General features: G+C 47.4%; 1 protein-coding gene across 1 annotated transcript in view; it reads right to left on the bottom strand.

Moving 5' to 3' along the window:
• KIF18B (kinesin family member 18B) overlaps nt 1-18,154 on the bottom strand; it is a 35,638-nt gene extending 17,484 nt beyond the window's left edge. The window contains exons 1-5 of the mRNA XM_054014456.1: nt 18,122-18,154; nt 12,492-12,838; nt 10,891-11,048; nt 9,875-9,979; nt 4,456-4,566 (exon numbers count right to left, since the gene is read on the bottom strand). Of these exons, the coding sequence (XP_053870431.1) occupies nt 4,456-4,566; nt 9,875-9,979; nt 10,891-11,048; nt 12,492-12,813 (696 nt within the window). The 5' untranslated portion in view covers nt 12,814-12,838; nt 18,122-18,154. The remainder of the gene's footprint in view (nt 1-4,455; nt 4,567-9,874; nt 9,980-10,890; nt 11,049-12,491; nt 12,839-18,121) is intronic.
• Between the last annotated feature and the right edge of the window lie 1,177 nt (nt 18,155-19,331).

The raw sequence follows: 19,331 nt of genomic DNA on the forward strand, positions 1-19,331 counted from the left end.
AGGCAAAAAGGCCTTTAAAAATTAGAAATCAAATCCTAGTGTGGAAAACAGAAAGGAGCATAAACACTGCCAGGCCAAGTATAATAGGGCAGGCCAAGAAAGAATTGGAAGAGCAACTAGCTAATGACACAGAAAAAAAATTGCTGTTACTTCTGAAGTATATCAGAAGCAGGAAGCCTGGCAAACAGTCAGTAGCGCCACTGAACGATCACGGCGCTAAGGAAGACCAGGGTGTTGTGGAGAAACTAAAGCAATTCTTTGCATTGGTCTTCACTGCAAAGGAGGTGTGGGAGATTCCCTACACCCGAGCCATTCTTTTTAGGTGACAAATCTGAGGAATTGTTCCAGATTGAGGTGTCGATAGAGGGGATTTTGGAACAAATTGAGAAATTAAAGAGTAGAAGTCACCAGGACCACATGATATCCATCCAAAAGTTCTGAAGGAACTTAAATATGAAATTGCAAAACTACTAACTGTGGTATGTAACCCATCACTTAAATCAGCCTCTGTACCACATGACTGGAGAGTAGCTAATGTGATGCCGGTTTTTAAAAGAGGCTCCAGCAGCAATCCTGACAATTACAGGCCACTAAACCTAACTTCAGGATGTGGACAAGAGTGACCAGTGGATATAGTGTACATGAACGTTCAGAAAGCCTTTGACAAGGTCCCGCACCAAAGGCTCTTAAGCAAACTAAGCAGTCCTGAGATAAGAGGGAAGATCCTCTCATGGATTGGTTAAAAGATAGGAAACAAATGGTAGGAATAAATGGCCAGTTTTCCCAACAGAGAGAGGTAAATAGTGGGGGCCCCCAAAGGATCTGTGCTGTTCAACACATTCATAAATGATATGGAAACAGTGATGTGGCAAAATCTGAAGATGATGCAAAATTACTCAAGATAAATCCAGAGATGATCGTGAAGAGTTACAAAGAGATTTCACTAAACTGGGTGACTGGGTGACAAAATGGCAAATGAAAATTCAGTATTGATAACGATCAAGTAATGCACATTGATGAAAATAATCCCAACTATACATACAAAATGATGGGTTCTAAATTAACTGTTACTGCTCAAGCAACAGATCTTGGAGTCATCTGATAGTTCTCTGAAAACATCTGCTCAACGTGCAGTGGCAGTCAAAAAAAGCTAACAAAATGTTAGGAACCTTAGGAATGGGATAGATAATATGACAGAAAATATCATAGTGCTGCTACATAAATCCATGGTATGCCCACATCTTGAATACTGTGGGCAGTTCTGATTGCCTCATCTCAAAAAAGATATTAGAATTGGAAAAAGTGCAGAGAAGAGCAACAAAAATGATTTGGGCGATGGAACAGCTCCCATATTAGGAGAGATTAAAAGACCGGGACTGTTCAGTTTAGAAGATAGATAAATAAATAATGCCTGTATCTGTAATTTTCACTCCATGCATCTGAAGAAGTGGGTTTTTTATCCACAAAAGCTTATGCCCAAATAAATCTGTTAGTCTTCATTGTTTTTATGGGTACAGACTAACATGGCTACCCCGATAGATAAATAAAGGGTGGCATTACAGAGGTCGATTGTCACACCCCAATGGCCCCCTCCCTCAAGGGGTCCCCTGGGGGAGGCAGATCAGCATTGTATATTGCTAACACATTTTGGAAAGGATCAAAGGTGTAAGTGTGGAATGGAAAATTCCTTTGCCGGTCCGAGAGGCCAGAGGGGGAAGAAGGAAAAGAGCAAAGAACGGGTTAACTCGACACTTTAGCTAGCTCTGTGTAAAAATAAAACGCTGGCCCCGGTCCAAGGTCATGGGTGCGACGAGAAATCTGCAGCTGTCTAGAGAAAAACAAAGCTGAGCAGGGCTGCAAAAATAGCAGTAAAAACAGTGAAAGCAAATGAGATGGCGAAGGCCAACAGGGGGGAAAACAAAGTCTCTGGAGCTGGAATGTTTTGGGAAGCCAAAGGGGCCACAGCGAGCCAGTATGGACTGGTACAAAAAGCACCAGAAACATAGGGTCCTGGACAAAAAACACCCCCCAAAAACCCAGGACTTAAAACCCTCCCGAAAGCCAAAGCAAGTTGGAGATTGCAGCGGACCCCGGACAACTTGTGCCCAGGACAGAACTCCCATCCATCCTTCCCCTTCTTCTTCTTACGTTACACCCAGGCTTGGCCAGCCTCGGGTAAAGCGTGTGTGAGTATGAAAGTGGGTTAGGGCTTGGGGCACTAACGCTTTCTTCCTTCCACCCCTCACTCTCTGCTGTTACTTTATTAATAAAGCTTCAAAACTTAAACACTTGGTGTGTTTTGTCATCTCCTTCCCTAAAAATCCTGTGGCCTCAGCCTAATCACCTGATGCCTCAGGCAAATTGGTAACAAAAATCTGTCACACTATATCATCATAAATGGTGTGGGGAAAGCGACTAGGAAAGTGTTATTTACCCCCTTCACATAACACAAGCACTAGGGGACCAGCTGATAAAATTAACAGGCAACGGGTTTAAAACAAAACACAAGGAAGTACTTCTTCACACAACGCACAGTCAACTTGTGAAACTCATTGCTGTGGATGTTGTGAAGGCCAAAAGTATAACTGGCTTCAAAAAAGAATTAGAGAAGTTCCTGGAGGACAGGCCTATCACTGGCTATTAGTCAAGATGGTCAGGGGCACAACCCCGTACTCTGAGTGTCCTTAAGCCTCCAGCTGCCACAAGCTGGGGCTGGACAACAGGGGATGGATGGATGACTAGATAATTGCCCTGTTCCATTAATCTCTGAAGTATCTGGCACTGGCCATTGTCAGAGACAAGAAACTGGGCTAGATGGACAGTTGGTTTGACCCAGTGTGGTCCTTCTTATGTTCTTAAGGAGCAGGGCCAACAATCAGCCCCGCCTCCCTGCACAGAGCCACTCTGAGCCAGTTCCTCGCCTCCCACATGATTAGTTGCCAGCCTAAGTGAAAGGAAGAAGCCACCTGTAGGAGAGGAGGTGTGATGGGGTGAACTAGGCCAGAGGCCCCCTGGTGGAGGCCTCAGGGTCCTGCCACACTCATCCCAGGTAAGGAGCAGTGGAGAGGTCCTCCAAGCAGGCTAGAGTGAACCCTATAAAAAGGAGCTACAACGCCAGAGACAGGGCAGTTGCTGCTTGGAGCTGGAGAAGAAAGGACTGCATGTCTGGCTGCCTGGAAGAGCAGCAGGGTCACGGACAGCTCAGTGTGGGCAGGGACTGGGGGAGCAAGAGGCTCCTAGCTGACTGCTAGGACTGAGCCAAAGCCAGTTTGCTAGCAGGGCCTGGAGAAGCAATGAAGGAGCTCCTGGCTGGCTATGGGCACTGAGTAGGGACTGAGCCTGGGGAGGGCTGCAGGAAGATAGTATCTCCAGGGAGGAAGCCCTGGGGATACAGCCCCATACCAGGGCTAGACTAGTGTAAAGACCACAGACACACCCAACCAGAGTGGGTGCTTGCGAGAGGTGGGTGCTGACTCCGTTCGTTACAGGAGGGTTTTCCAGTGTGGCCAGCTGGGAATCCAGGCACTAACGACTAAACCTGCCTCCTGGCAAAGTGCCCTAACCTGGCCTGGAACTGGCTAGTCAGTGTCCTAGGTGCAGCACAACAGCAGATTCAACCTTGAAAATGCAGCTAATCCATCTGAGGAAAAATCATCCCAAACACCTACGCTTCATGTGGAGAGAAAACTTGGGAAACAGGAGTGGTGAGAGCTGGGGCAAATGATAGCAAGTTAGAGATGAGTCTGCAGTCAGAGAGATCATAGTCTCTTTGTACAGTCCTGGAGTTACTCATTTTTTCCATTCTGTGCACACCACTATGAAGAGAAATTGGAAGGTTTTCAGAGAAGAGTAGCAAGTGATCGTAGGCTGCAGGGACTGATTTCCAAGGAAAGACTGAGAGCTCAGTATGTAAAGTGTGTCTAAGGGAAGGTGCGGAGAAAAACCTGCAAATAGGCCACCAAGGAAGGAGGCGAGTTGTTCATTGCAGTACACAGGGGTACAGGGATAAAACAAAACCAAAACCAACCAAACAAAGGGAACATTTAGGCCAAGTATTAAGAAAACCATCTTGACAGTGAAATCTAGTAGAGAATGGAAGAGTCTCCCAAGGGAATGGGGGGAAGGGAAGTCCCAGAACTTGGGACATTTAAAACTACACTGGACGCACTGCAGGAGAACCCTAGCCTGGCAGGACAGAGAGTAAGTGGATGACCCAGTATGTCAGCTCTAGTTGCAAGAACAAACCAATGGTCCAGCCCAGTATCCTGTCTGACAGTAGCTATTGCCAGATTCTTCAGAGGAAGACGTAATCCTCCTGTTTCACATACTGAACAGAAGTAATAACTGGAGACCCTGCATTCCAAGACTGCAGGAGCTTTCTTCCTGTTTTTTCATTTGGCTCCTGAAGATAAGAGTCCTGATAACATCCCAGTAGGTGTTGCTGCTGCCACTTGCCTGGAAGACCGCGTGTGAGCGTGAGGAAGTAGCATTGGCGTCTGTGGGGTGCTGTGTGCGGTTTCTGTTCCCACTCGCTAGCATCTCCAGGAGCTGCTCTGCTGATTTTGGCTGGAAAGAAACACAGAAGGGTTAGTACCATACAGTGCTTCAAAGGGGAGGTCTTTGCAGTGCTCACCCATATGGGGAAGCTATGCCTTCCCCCTCCCAAGGGACTGGTAAGCACATCAACCAATGCACTAGTAGGTGCATACAAACCTTTGTGGGGAAGGTGAGCATAGGGCTGGGAAAAGATGCCACATTAATCTCCCTTGAGACTGAAGCCCTGTTTATCCAAAAAATGGGCAAAATCAGGACAAGCTTCCCCCATGCTACCCTGCCAAGGTGCCTCAGCTCTCACCTTGAGGGATCATCTCTGTGACGGTGCAGACTCTCCATGGCTCATTCAATGAGCAGATCAATTGTGATACAGATTACTGTCCACTGGAACTAGACTCAGACCAATCACATTTCACACAACTGCCATCAGATGGCAATGGTGGCCAATTACTCTTCAGCTGAGCTGGGGTCAAACACATATCCTGTGTGAATGGGGCTCCATATCCCATTATGGATCTCCTGAACCAAGTGTCTTAGCACAACGCTGGGAGCCAGGGACCTCTTGGTGCCAACTGGCAGAGGTACAGGTAACACAAGAGTTACAACAGGGGTTCCCAAACTTGATTCACGGCTTGTTCAGGGTAAGCCCCGGGCGGGCCATGAGACGCTTTGTTTACCTGAGCGTCTGCAGGTACGGCCACTCGCAGCTCCCAATGGCCGCAGTTCACCGTTCCCGGCCAATAGGAGCTGCGGGAAGCAGTGCGGGACACTCCACTACTTCCCTCAGCTCCCATTGGCCGGGAACGACGAACTGCAGCCACTGGGAGCTGCCATACCTGCAGATGCTCAGGTAAACAAAGTGTCTCGCGGCCCGCCGGGGGCTTACCCTGAACAAGCCACAAACCCCTAGGCGTGATTTCTACATACTAGTTTGCCAAAGGGTGTCATGTAAGGTATCTGCTGAATCCTGCCTGTTCTCACAGCCATTGTGAAGTGAATCTATGGCTAATCAGTATAGAGTTATGTAAATACACTGAACATAATTTTCTTAAGGTCTTTGACTTGGGGCTGGTCACCAATGAGAGAAAAGTTTCTTTCAGGCCAGATATTTATCTTTCAGTCTATGTGAAAACTGAGTATTGTGTACTTCACAATGAAAGCCTATTTGCAATCTGAGCAAAATGCTAATCAAGGGATTGCAAAGGCTGTAGGGGAGCTTAGACAGGAAAACACAAGCATCGTGAGTTATCCTATTTCCAAGTACAGACAATGGATTTCTGGGACTAGAACTGTAGGTGTAGAGACCCAATGTGCATCTTTCCCCTAGGAAGTAAGCTGACAGTGCACTTGTTTTGCAAATAGAAGACAACTGCCAGACCTGGCTGGAGTACACTGGAAGGGTTTTGGGGGAGCTTTTGCTCTGTAGGACAGAACAATGTCCTATTTGTTAAGCTTAGGCTCTAGTACACGTGCTATGATTTGATTTTGTAGGTATACCTTTGTTTCCAATATCTGTGCTTGCTATCATTTGAATTTCTGTTCTTTATTATTAAGTAAACTTTACATAAGAACGGCCATTCTGCATTAGACCAATGGTCCATCAAAGCCCAGTATCCTGCCTTTTGACGGTGGCCAATGCCACTTGCTTCAGAGGGAATAAACAGAACAGGGCAATTTCAAGTGATCCATCCCCTGTCCAGTTCCAGCTTCTGGCATCTGGAGGTTTAGGAACACCCGGAGCATGGGGCTGCATCCCTGACCATCTTGGCTAACAGCCAACCTATCCCTCATGAACCTAATTCTTTTTTGAACCGTTGTTCTATTTTTGACCTTCACAACATCCACCGCAACAAGTTCCACGGGTTGACTGTGGGTTGTGTGAAGTATTTCCTTATGCTTGTTTTAAACCTGCTGCCTTAATTTCACCTACTTGTTGGGTTATGTAAAGGGGTAAAGAACACTTCCCTGTTCACTTTCTTCACACCATTCATGATTTTATTGACCTCTATTATACTTCCCCCGCCCCCCTTCGTCATCTGTCATCTAATATTAATGGCCCCAGTCTTTTTAACCTCTCCTCCTATGGAAGTTGTTTCATACCCTTAAACATTTTTGTTGCTCGTCTGTACCTTTTCCAATTCTAATATATATTTTTTGAGATGGGGCAACCAGACCTGCACACAGTATTCAAGGTATAGGTGTACCATGGATTTATAGGTTTCAGAGTAGCAGCCGTGTTAGTCTGTAACCGCCAAAAGAACAGGAGTACTTGTGGCACCTTAGAGACTAACACATTTATTTGAGCATAAGCTTTCGTGGGCTACAGCCCACTTCAGCGGCTGCATAGAATGGAACATATAGAGAGGAGATATATATACACACACAGAGAACATGAAAAGGTGGCAGTTGCCCTACCAACTCTAAGAGGCTAATTAATTAAGAGGAGCTATTAACAGGAGAAAAAAACCTTTTGTAATGATAGTCAAGATAGCCCATTTCAGACAGTTTGACAAGAGGTGTGAGGATACTTAACATGGGGAAATAGATTCAATGTGTGTAATGGCTCAGCCATTCCCAGTCTCTATTTAAGCCTAAATTGATGGTATCTAATTTACATATTAATTCAAGTTCAGCAGTTTCTTGTTGGAGTCTGTTTTTGAAGCTTTTCTATTGCAAAATTGCCACAGATTCCTTGCCATGGATTTATAAGGTGGCATTATATTTTCTGCTTTATCATCTATCCCTTTCCTAGTGGTTTCTAACATTGTTTTAGCTTTTTTGACAGCTAATCACCATTTAGCAAGGAATTATCCACAATGATTCCAAGATCTCTTTCTTGAGTGATAACAGCTAATTTAAACCCCATTGTTTTGTATGTATAGTTGGGATTATTTTTTTTCCAATGTGCACCACTTTGCACTTAAACATTGAATTTCATCTGCCTTTTTGTTGCCCAGTCATCCAGTTTTGTGAGATCCCTTTAACTCCTCACAGTCTGCTTTGGACTTAACTATTGAATAATTTTGTTTTGTCTGCATACTTTGCCATGTCATTGTTCACTCCCTTTCCCAATCACTTCTGAATATGTTGAACAGCACTTGTCCCAGTACAGACCCCACTGTTCCCCTCTCTGCAGTGTAAAAACTGACCTACTCTTATTCTTACCCTTTGTCTCCTATCTTTTAAGCAATTATTGATCCATGAGAAGAACTTCCAGCACTGCTTAGTTTGCTTAAGAGCTTTTGGTGTGGGACCTTGTCAAAGGTTTTCTGAAAGTCCACATACACTTTATCCGCTGGATCACCCTGGTCCACATGCTTGATGACACACTCAAACAATTCTAGTAGATTGGGGAGGTATAGTTTCCCTTTACACAAGCTGTGTTGACTCTTCCCCAAGTGTTCATCTACATGTCATCATTTTGTTCTTTACTATAGTTTCAACCAATTTTCCTGGTACTGAAGTTAGGCTTACCAGCCTGTAGTTAACAGGATCACCACTGGAGACATACATCTGGTACAGAGGCTGATTTAAGTGATAGGTTACATACCACTTAGTCATTCTGCAATTTCATATTTAAGTTCCTTCAGAACTCTTGGATGAATATCTGATGCTCTAAGTCCTGGTCACTTATCAATTCAATTTGTTCCAAAACCTCCTCCTCCTGACACCTCAGCAGTTTGGGACAATTCTTCAGATTAGTCACCTAAAATGAATGGCTTGGATGTGGGGGCTTCCCTCACATCCTCTGCAGTGAAAACGATGCAAATAATTCATTTAGCTTCTCCACAATGGCCTTGTCTTCCTTGAGTGCTTTCTAGTGCAGCTAGATTGTACAGTGGCAGGCTTCCAGTATACTTAATTTTGTTTTAATCTTAGCTTTTGTGTCTTTAGCTCTTCAAATTTGTTCTTTGCCTGCCTCATTATACCTTTATACTTGACTTGCCAGATGTTAGGCTCCTATTTTCCTCACTAGGATTCAATTTCCAATTTTTAAAGGATGCCTTTTTGCTTGTAGAAGCTCCTTTACTTTGAGTAGCCATGGTGATTTTTTTTGGTTCTCTTACTGGGGTTGTTTTGGTATTATTTGAGGGTATACAGTTAGTTTGAGCCTCTGTGTTTTTAAACAGTCTATGTAGTTTGTAGACACTTCACCCTTGTAACTATTCCTTCTAATTTCCATTTAACTAGCCTCTTCATTTGTGTGTAGTTTCCCTTTTTGAAGTTAAGTGTTACTGTGGTGCATTTCTTTGGCATTCTCTCCATCCCTACCCCCCCCCACACCCCATGTTAAATGTAACTAAGTTAGGGTCATTGTTACTGAACAGTTCAGCTATATTCACCTTTTGGACCAAATCCTGTGACCCACTTAGGACTAAATCAAGAATTGCCTCCCCGTCATTTATGGTGTCTTGAAATGTTCTCTCTGCATCCTATCCTGAGGGGATAGACCCAGTCAATGAGAGACTAGTTGAAATCCCCCTAGTAGTAGTAGTAGTATTGTGTTTTCTGCGTTTGTAGCCTCTAATCTACCTGAGCATTTCACAAGCACTAGGTGGCTGGTAGGATATTCCTACTGCTATACTTTTGTTGTTCAAGCATGGAATTTCTACCTGTAGAGATTCTATGGTACAGGTTGATTTATTTAAAATTTTTACTTTGACTATGCCTTCTGTCAGATATAGCACCACTCCCACACCAGTATGACCTACTCTGTCATTCCTGTATATTTTGTACCCAGGTATTACCCTGGGCCATTGATCATTCTCATTCCACCAACTTTCCACACCGGCTATTACATTAATATCCTCATTTAACATCAGGCTCTCTAGCCGAGTGCTGTGTGTAAAGCAGAGCTGTGTCAGCAGTAAGCTGTGGTATGCAGGTCTTTTGGGAACAGGGATGTGGAAATTCTGTGAGTGCCCAGGGCATCCAGGACTTCTCCAGGGACACACACGGAGGACTGGGGGGCTGATGTGTGCCTATTGCTAACTTCTAAAGAGTGAGTGGGGCCTGTGGAGGCCCAGAAGGGCGAGCTTGCGTTGCCAGGGGCTGGTGGTGTTGGCGAACTGACCCAGGCCAGGAACAAACAAGACTCCTCACTCTATGGGTGAGTGGTAGCGAGGTATCTCAACCCTGGCTATCCCCAGGAAGCACTGTAGATCCACCATCACCCAGCTCTTCAGGAACAGTGGGAAGGGCTCAAGCCATGTAACATCTCCGCTGCTATTTTTCCTTTATTGAAACTCAGTTAGACCTGTAGCTGTGCCTAGTCCATGCACTCTGTTGTTGTAGGGAATCCTTATACCGTTATACGTACCTGATGGAAGGAGAGTCCCTGTACCACTACCCCTTTCTCTGGGTCCTCCCTGATTGCTAGAGGGCCCTTCGGCTCCAGGAGGTCATGAATCTGCTCATTGTACACCTAGAACAAGGAATTAAGAGTAAACATCCTAAACAGCGACCCTAGGAAGCTGGGTGCAGGAGGCCAGAGGAAGGTCTTTGCATGGACGGAGACAGACAGGATCAGAGATTACAACAGGAGCGAAGAGAGTGGACTTCAAACAGGTCAGACAAGTTCTTCCTAGGGAGGAAGGGCTGATTCTCTGGAAGGGCTTTACACAAGTTCCATCAAGGAAGGGTGCTGCAGCACCACATACGCAAGCACCTATTTCCAAGGACAGCCTTAGACAGTTACAAGGACTTTATCCCATGTCACTGCAACTGCCCTTCTAAGAGCCCCTTTCATCCAGGAATCTCATAGTGCTTCACAAACAAACACTAAGCCTCACAAACCGCACACCCCTTAAATCATCCTTGCGATGCAGGGAAGTGTTGCCATATTACAGAGGCACAGAGAAGTGAATCAGCGTATTCAAGTTCACATAAGCAGTTGCAGAGCTGGGGACAAAACCCTGTTTACAGGTGACCTGAGAGTTCAGACTGGGGATTTTAGATAGACTCTGCTCCAACAAGAAAGCTGGGTGTAGACACAATACACTGTATTGGACTCAGTAACGGCCTAGGAGAAGGGACTACACAAGTGAAAGTCTCCTTCCCTAATGGTTAAGGCAAGCACAGGAGAGTCACTGTAGAGTGTTTGTAGAGCAGTGAGAGGATGCCAAAAAGCAAGTGGGAAAAATGGAGACAGAACTTCTTTCCCACCCCAGGAACAGCTGGACTAGTCAGTGGCATCGTGCTATGGAATCTCAGCAGCTTGCTGGCACCATACTGAACCCGAGGGGATAGAGCCGTGTAATCCTAACTACCGCACCCTGACACTCCTTCTTTAAGGTGGTAGCAGATGGAAAGGGGTAGCGTCAGACACCCGGGTACCTCCTGGTAGGAGATGAGCACCTCGCAGCTTTTCTCCTCCTTCCTTGCCTCAATCCTCTTATAAAGCTCCACCATGGTGAGGTACATGATGCCTGGACTCTTCTCAGAGCCCAGCATGGTGTAGGTTTTTCCTGCACCTGTTGCACCATAGGCAAACACTGGAAAGAGAAAGACAAGACACACTAAAAATTCAAAGGCCAGAAAAACCCACTATAATCTAATCTGTCCTCCTATATATAGGCCAGAGAATTTCACTCAATAATTCTTACAACCCCCTCTGGGGTTGAGCCAGGGTCTATATTTTTTAAAATAGGATGCTTATCTTGATTTAGATTTCAAGTTACAGAGAATCAGCCCCATCCCTAGATAAATTATTCCAATGGTTAATTACCCTCATTGTTGGAAATTTGCACCTATGGTCTACTCTGCTTTTATGTAGCTTCAGTTTCCAGCCACTGGATTTCATTATGCTTTTTGTCTGCTAGATTCAAGAGCCATCTAATATCAGAAATCTGCTCCCCATTTAGGTACTTATAGACATGATCAAGTCATCTCTAACCTTTTCTTTAATAAACTCATGAGACTGAGCTTCCTAAATCTTTCACTATAAGGCAGATTTTCCAGACCTTGACTCATTCTTGTAGCTCATCCCTGAGCCCTTTGCAATTTTTCAACATTCTTTTAAAAGTATTGACTTCCAAATAGGACATGGTATTCTAGTGATTTCAGTCTCTCCCCATTAACAATACTTTGTACTTCTACAGCATCGTATTAAAGGATCTCAAAAATATTTTGCCCAAGGGCATGTTAAAAGAGAGCCAGTCACAGGTCTTTGCTCACAACGCACCCCAAAGAGAGCCAGGAATAGAACCTAGGAGTTCTGATGCCCAGTCCCATGCTCTAACCACTAGACAACTCCCTCCTGTTTTTAGTTCCTTATTACTGCACCAGCATGGCTGACTTGCAGAACTGCATTAATGTCTTCATATCAAAGGGGAGCTCCATGTTTGGTGGGTCCAACAGAAGATGGTAGAAATCAGACAATTGCCTGGGGCTCCACACCACAGGGGCCCCACACCGAAGGGGCCTCCGTGAAGCTAAGGTGCTCAGCTTCTGCTTCAGCCCCTGGGTGGTGGGGATCAGGGCCCCAGTCTTTCTACCCCAGGCCCCAGCAAGTCTAACACTGGCCCTGCTTGGTGGCCCCCCTGAAACCTGCTCGCAGCCCCTCAGGGGGCCACGGACCCCTGGTTGAGAACCACTGGTCTACAGGACTGACCCTCTACTGAGCCAGTCTAGTCTGGGATCCCATCTCAAGCTAAGTTATTAAAGTTTAATTGTGTGGACCGAACAGTGGGAAGGTGGCTCTGTTGGGGGAAATCAAATGAATGACAAAGAGTGGAAGAGCCTCTTCTACGTGCAGCAGCTCCCTGCAAATTACAGTGCTGGATGTGATAAAAATTCCCCTCATACACGCTGCAGGCAGTCGGCTCAGGCCCCAAGCAATGGCATTTGACTACGTTCACTGCGTACTTAACCCTGCAATGTGTTCAGTTAACTCTGTAGGATGAAGCCAAATAAAATGCCACAGCAGGGCTCCTTACCAGAGCAGTTGTAGCCATTCAGCACCCCATCCAGGATCTCCTTAGTTGTGTGCTGGAATACTTCCTCCTGTGTAGCACTCTCACCAAACACTTGGTCAAACACAAACTTCAGATCCTTGCCCTTCCGCCTGGGGGCATCGTGGCCCCGGAAGCCTGTAAAAACCCCCGATAGACAGGGTTCCTCAGGGTCAAACACCAACATGCTGTCATCGATCACCTGCACCACAGCGTGTCGACCCCCTTCCTGCTCCTGCTGAGTCTGGGGCCGTACCCGCACCACCACTGCCACGTTGCCCTCTTCTGTGGGTAGGACTGACACCATGATTGCAGAGCCGCTTCAGGCAGTACTGCATCCAGAGAGGAAACGAAAGCCACAGTCAGAAGCCGGATACTGAATACCCATCACTGACGCTGGATTCACACCTTTTCAACAATCCAGAGGGGCTGGCAAGATGAATGGATCCAAATTACCAACCACTTAGGGAACTAGCTCTCTCTTCTCAGGGCAATAGACTCCTTTGTTTAAAAATACTGGACTGCTGTTTGCCATAGGTTCTCGGCTACCAACCTATTTGCCTCTCACACACTGTGTAATGCTCTAAATGCCAGATTTACAGTCTGGAGACTAAAGCCGATGTATCTGCAGAAGTACAACATGGGAACCTTGCCTACCCCTACCCCCTCCTGCCTCCCATCACCATCACCAGTGCTCAACCACATCCAGGGAAAAAAGGTCTTTCTGCTGTGACTATTGATAAAAAGGCAGTTAGCACTGCCAACTGCAATGACATTTGGTTTACAGGGTCACCTGTCCAAACACTGGACTGACATCTGCCCAGTTCATTTAATATAAGAACAGCCATACTGGGTCAGACCAATGGTCCATCTAGTCCAGTATCTGGTCTTCCAACAGTGGCTGGCGCCCGATGCTTCAGAGGAAATGAACAGAACAGGGCAATTATCGAGTGATCCATCCCGTTGTCCAGTCCCAGCTTCTGGCAGGCAATAGCCATTGACCTGTCCTCCACAAACTTATTTAATTCTTTTTTGAACCCAGTTATAGTTTTGGCCTTCACAACATCCACAGCAACGGGTTCCACAGGATAACTGTGCATGGTGTTGAAAAAAATGCTTCCTTTTGTTTGTTTTAAACCTGCTGTCTATTGATTTTAATCAGGAACCTCTGTTGTGTTTGAGAAAGGGTAACTATTAGGGCTGTTAAGCGGCTAAAAAAAATGAATTGCGATTAATTGTGCTGTTAAACAATAAGAGAATACCATTTATTAAAGTATTTTTGGATGTTTTCTACATGTTCAAATATAGGATTTCAATTACAACACAGAATATAAAGTGTACAGTGCTCACTTTATATTACAAATATTTGCACTGTAAAAAACTAAAGAAATAGTGTTTTTCAATTCACCTAAGTACTGTAGTGCAATCTTTTTATCATGAAAGTTGAACTTACAAATTTAGAATTCTGTACAAAAAATAACTGCATTCAAAACCAAAACCACGTAAAGCTTTAGAGCTTACAAGTCCAATCAGTCCCACTTCTTGTTCAGCCAGTCGCTCAAATAAGTTTGTTTACATTTGCAGGAGATAATGCTGCCTGCTTCTTGTTTACAATGTCACCTGAAAATGTGAACAGGTATTTGCATGGCACTATTGTAGCTGGCGTCACAAGATATTTACATGCCAGATAAGCTGAAGATTCATATATCCCTTGATGCTTCAGCCTCTATTCCAGAGGACATGCGTCCATGCGGATGACAGGTTCTGCTCGATAACAAACCAAAGTAGAGCATCTTCATTTTCATCATCTTAGTCAGATGCCACCAGCAGAAGGTTGATTTTCTTTTTTGGTGGTTTGGGTTCTGTAGTTTCCGCATCAGAATGTTGCTCTTGTAAGACTTCTGAAAGTAAGCTCCACACCTCATCCCTCAGATTTTGGAAGGCACTTCAGATGCTTAACTCTTGGGTCAAGTGCTGTAGCTATCTTTAGAAATCTCACATTGGTACCATCTTTGCATTTTGTCAAATGTGCAGTGAAAGTGTTCTTAAAATTAAAACGTGCTGGGTCATCATCTGAGACTGCTATAACATGAAATATATGGCAGAATGTGCGTAAAACAGAGAAGACATACAATTCTCCTCCAAGGAGTTCAGTCAAATTTAATTAACACTTTTTTTTTTTTTTTTAAAACGAGCATCATCAGCATGGAAGCATGTCCTCTGGAACGATGGCCAAAGAATGAAAAGGCCTATGAATCTTTAGCGCATCTGGCATGTAAATATCTTGTGATGCCAGCTACAACAGTGACATGCGAATGCCTGTTCTCACTTTCAGGTGACATTTTAATTAAGAAGTGGGCAGCATTATCTCCCGTAAATGGAAACAATCTTGTTTCTCTTAGGGTACATCTACACTACAGGGGGGAGTCGATTTAAGATACGCAAATTCAGCTACGTGAATAGCGTAGCTGAATTCGACGTATCGCAGCCAACTTACCCCGCTGTGAGGACGGCGGCAAAATCGACTTCTGCGGCTTTCTGTCGACGGCGCTTACTCCCACCTCCGCTGGTGGAGTAAGAGCGCAGATTCGGGGATCGATTGTCGCGTCCCCATGGGACGCGATAAATCGATCCCCGAGAGGTCGATTTCTACCCGCCGATTCAGGCGGATAGTGTAGACCTAGCCTTAGCAACTGGCTGAAGAGAAGCAGGACTGAGTGGACTTGTAGGCTCTAAAGTTTTACATTGTTGTTTTGAGTGCAGTTATGTAACAACAACAACAAAAAAACCCTACATTTGTAAGTTGCACTTTCATGATACAGAGATTGCACTCCAGTACTTGTACGAGGTGAATTGAAAAATACTATCTTTTTACAGAGCAAATATTTGTAATAAAAAAATAAAAAGCGAGCACTGTACACTTTGTATTCTGTGTTGTAAATTAAATAGATATATTTGAAAATGTAGAAAAACTTCCAAAAATATTTACTTTCAATTGGTATTCTATTAACAGGGCAATTAATTTTTTTAAACGTGATTAATTTTTTTGAATTAATCGTGAGTTAACTGCCATTAATCGACAGCCCTAGTAAATATTCTCCACACCATTCATGATTTTATAGACCTTTATTAGATCCTTGGTCTCTTTTCTAAGATGACCAGTCCCACTCTTTTTAATCTCTCATCTTAAGGAAGTCTTTCCATACAATAATTTTTGTTGCCCTTCTCTGAACTTTTGCAATTCTAATCTCTCTCTTAAGATGGAGTGACCAGAATTGCATGCAATATTCCATGTGTGGCCATACCATGGATTTATACAGTAGTACTATGATGTCTTCTGGCTTATTATCTCTCTCTTCCTTAATAGGATCTCTTTCCAAAGGTCAGATAGCCACCAGATGATAGCTATGTGCTGGTCTCTGCCAACGTGAACTAGATTCAAAGTAACAACCTAGAGCAAGGGTGGGCAAACTATGGCCTGCAGGCCGCATCCAGTCCGCCAGCCATTTTAATCCTGCCCTTGAGCTCCCGTTGGGGAGTGGGGTCTGGGGCTTGCCCCGCTCTGGCACTCCAGACGTGAAGCAGGGTCAGGGGCTGTTCTGCGTGGCTCCCGGTAGCAGCAGCATGTCCCTCCGCCATCTCCGAAGCTTAGGGCCAGCCAGGGGGCTCTGCTCCGCATGCTGTCCCCACCCCAAGCGCCGCCCCCGCAGCTTCCATTGGCCAGGAACCAAAGCCAATGGGAGCTGCAGGGGCAGCACCTGCGGACAGGGCAGCATGCAGCAGAACTGCCTAGCCACACCAGAGCTGGGACATACCACTGCTTCCAGGGAGCTGCTTGAGGGAAGCACCGCCTGGAGCCTGCCCCCCGCACCCCTGCCTCAGTCCTGATCCCCCTCCCGCCCCTCAGTCCCAGCCCAGAGCACCCTCCTATACCCCAAACCCCTCATCCCCAGCCCTACCCCAGAGCCTACACCCCCACCCTCCCTGCCGCAGTCCAGAGCCCCCTCCCACACCCTGAACTACTCATTTCTGGCCCCACCACAGAGACCGCACCCCCTCCCAGAGCCCTGTCACGGAGTCCCCGGGTGATGCTCTGGAACTGCTCCCCACAAAGCCAGTCAGGACTCTGGGGAGCCTCCTTTCCCTCGGAGCAGACTGTCTTCAGGGCAAGAAGCTCACACGGCTTCACCTCCTGGGTCTGACCTTGGAGCATTCAGCATATGCCCCTTCGTGCGCTTCCCACAGCGAGTCCGCCCAGGCAGGGCCCTGGGGAAGCCAGAGGGTCCTGCACCCCCACTTCGCAGTCAGACATGACTCTCAGCCAGTAAAACTGAGGTTTATTAGGTGACAGGGACACCGTCTAAAACAGAGCTTCTAGGTCCAGAGAACTGGATCCCTCAGCCGGGTCCATTCTGGGGCCCAGCAAGCCAGATATCCACGTCTCCCCTCACTTCCCATTCCCAGCCAGCTCCAAACTGAAACCCCCTCCAGCCCCTCCTTTCTGGCCTTTGTCTTTTTCCCAGGCCAGGAGGTCACCTGATCTCTTTGTTCACCTTTAGCTATTCCCTTGCAGGGGGGAAGTGCCACAGCCATTTGTTGCTAAGATACAGAGTGTCAGCCATGTATGCACACTGGAGACTTAAGACATGCATAGGGAAACTGAGGCACCCACACAGTATTCAGAGGAAACATTAAGAACAGTCCCACTTCATCACAAGCCCAACCTCAATTTCGTGTGCATTCATACAATTTCCATATCCAGATGTGGCCTTCCATACCCGATCTAGAGGTTAAAAGGCCATATCCTCCTCTTGTATAGATTAGTGCAAGGAGACCAGAAAAGGGGGCCATGAAAGATCCCTTCTGATCCCTATTAGCTTCTCCACAGACATGCTACAGATCAGCAAAGCCCTTTATTTTGGGCATGAATAGCCCGACTGTCAGAGTTGTCCCACACCCACTGATCCCATTAATTATGGTGGGAGTTGTGGGTCTGAGACACTTTGGGGCGTGTCAGGGAGAATCAGACTCACGGGTGCCCGGAAGGTGCCCACTCCAGCAGCGCTCGGAACACCAGGTGGCACGGACTCCCCTGCTACGGAAGACACTGAAGAGGCAACAGCGCTGAACTTTGAATGACCTGCCCAATAACCCTGCCCGCCCCACCCGCTTTGGCAGCCTTTCGAAGCGTGACATCGAAGTGTAGTTGCTCAGCGATCGCACCCATGCGGCGGGCGCGAACAGGTTCGTTATTTTAGACCTGCCCCCCCCGGCCCCCCCCCGCGTTCACACGGGTTTATAGAGGAAGCGGAGCAGGTAAGGTGGAAAGTAGGACGGCGCGTGGCGCCGCGCGCACGGGGGGGAGGCTCTGGCAGGGGGGGGCTGGGAGTGGGGGCGCGTGCGGGGTTCGCAGCTCGGCTCAGTGACACTCCCCCCCCCCCCCCCGGCTCTGGGCCAGGCCCCCCCGCGGAGGCGCCGAGTCCCAGCGGGGCGGGAGGCACGTGACACTCCCCCCCCCCCGGCTGGCGCCCCCTCAGGGCCCCGCGCGGCCAGGCGGCGGCGGCGGCGGGGCGGGAAGGGCCAGGGCTCCCCCGGCGCCCGGCCGCGGCGCTTACCGTGGAACGGGGCTCGCCCTCCCGCGCGACGAGCCACTTCCGCCTGCCGCCTTTCAAATCACCCGGCAACGCCCGGCCGCTCTCCCCATTGGCGGCCAGCCGTCTTCTGATTGGCTCTGCGCCGCCAGAGGGCGGGGCCCGTCCCCGTCACACACCCAATAGGCGTGTCCGCAGGCGGAGGGGGGGGTCGCAGGGCACGCCGGGAGTTGTAGTTCTTTGAGGACGGGTCCCGCGGACGTGCTGGCCCCTTGGGGATGGGGGCGCGGGGTCCCGCTCCAGGGGAGCGCCGCGGGCTGCAGGGCACTGGTCCGGCCCGCTCAGCAGGACGGACGGGTCCCGTTGCCAGCTGAGCCAGGGCGCTATGCAGTGATGTTGGGCATGGCCCAAGTTGGGGCCTCAGTTTCCCCACCCGCCGCATGGTAGCGCTGAGCCCAGCCGCCTAGGCCCGCAATGGAGATTGGGGCTGGTAAAGCGCTTGAGATCCTCCCTGGGAAGGGGCTCCCCATGCAATGGACAGTGCTATGCACTGGGGTGCAGTCAGCATGGGGGATCTGCAGGGTTGGACCCACACGGCTGCCCCTAAGCACCAGCAAGGCCAATAACTGCTTGGCCCCTGTGCTTAGCTATATATTACCGGGTTTTATTTTCTTCAGTGCCAGCGGTGGAACAGGCTGCATTGTCAAACCCTCCTATTTGGATACCTGCTTCCTCTTGAAAGTCAATGGGAATGTCCCTTCAGAGGCTTTGAAAATCCCAGCTCCACAGCATACAACTGTAGGTCATGTGAAAGGGCCAAGGATTTCACATCCCTTAAGCAAGCTGTGGAAATATCCTTTGGGATTGTCACTTTTATTTTAATCGTTCAGGGGTTGGACTGGACTAACAGCCCTTCCATGGGGGTGGGGGTGGGGTGGGGGGAGATAGTTTGTGGGGAGCTGGTGAGGCCTTGTGGGAAGCTGAAACAGAAACGAAGTGGGGTGAACATGCAGCAGAATAAAGCCAACACTGTACATTGGGATCAGAAGGTGGTTCTGCTGTGAAGGCTCACCAGGCCCACCAAAACCAAACAACCAAATTCATCCCTGGAGTAAGCAAATGCAACCACAGTGAAGTCAATGGCTCTGCTTCAGAGCCAGGGGGATTAGAAACACATGATGTGTTTGACAGGGACCTCTTCTGCTCTGTATAATCCTTCAGCTGGGGTGGTATT

The sequence above is a fragment of the Malaclemys terrapin genome, chromosome 25, assembly GCF_027887155.1.
Source record: "Malaclemys terrapin pileata isolate rMalTer1 chromosome 25, rMalTer1.hap1, whole genome shotgun sequence".
NCBI lineage: Eukaryota > Metazoa > Chordata > Testudines > Emydidae > Malaclemys > Malaclemys terrapin.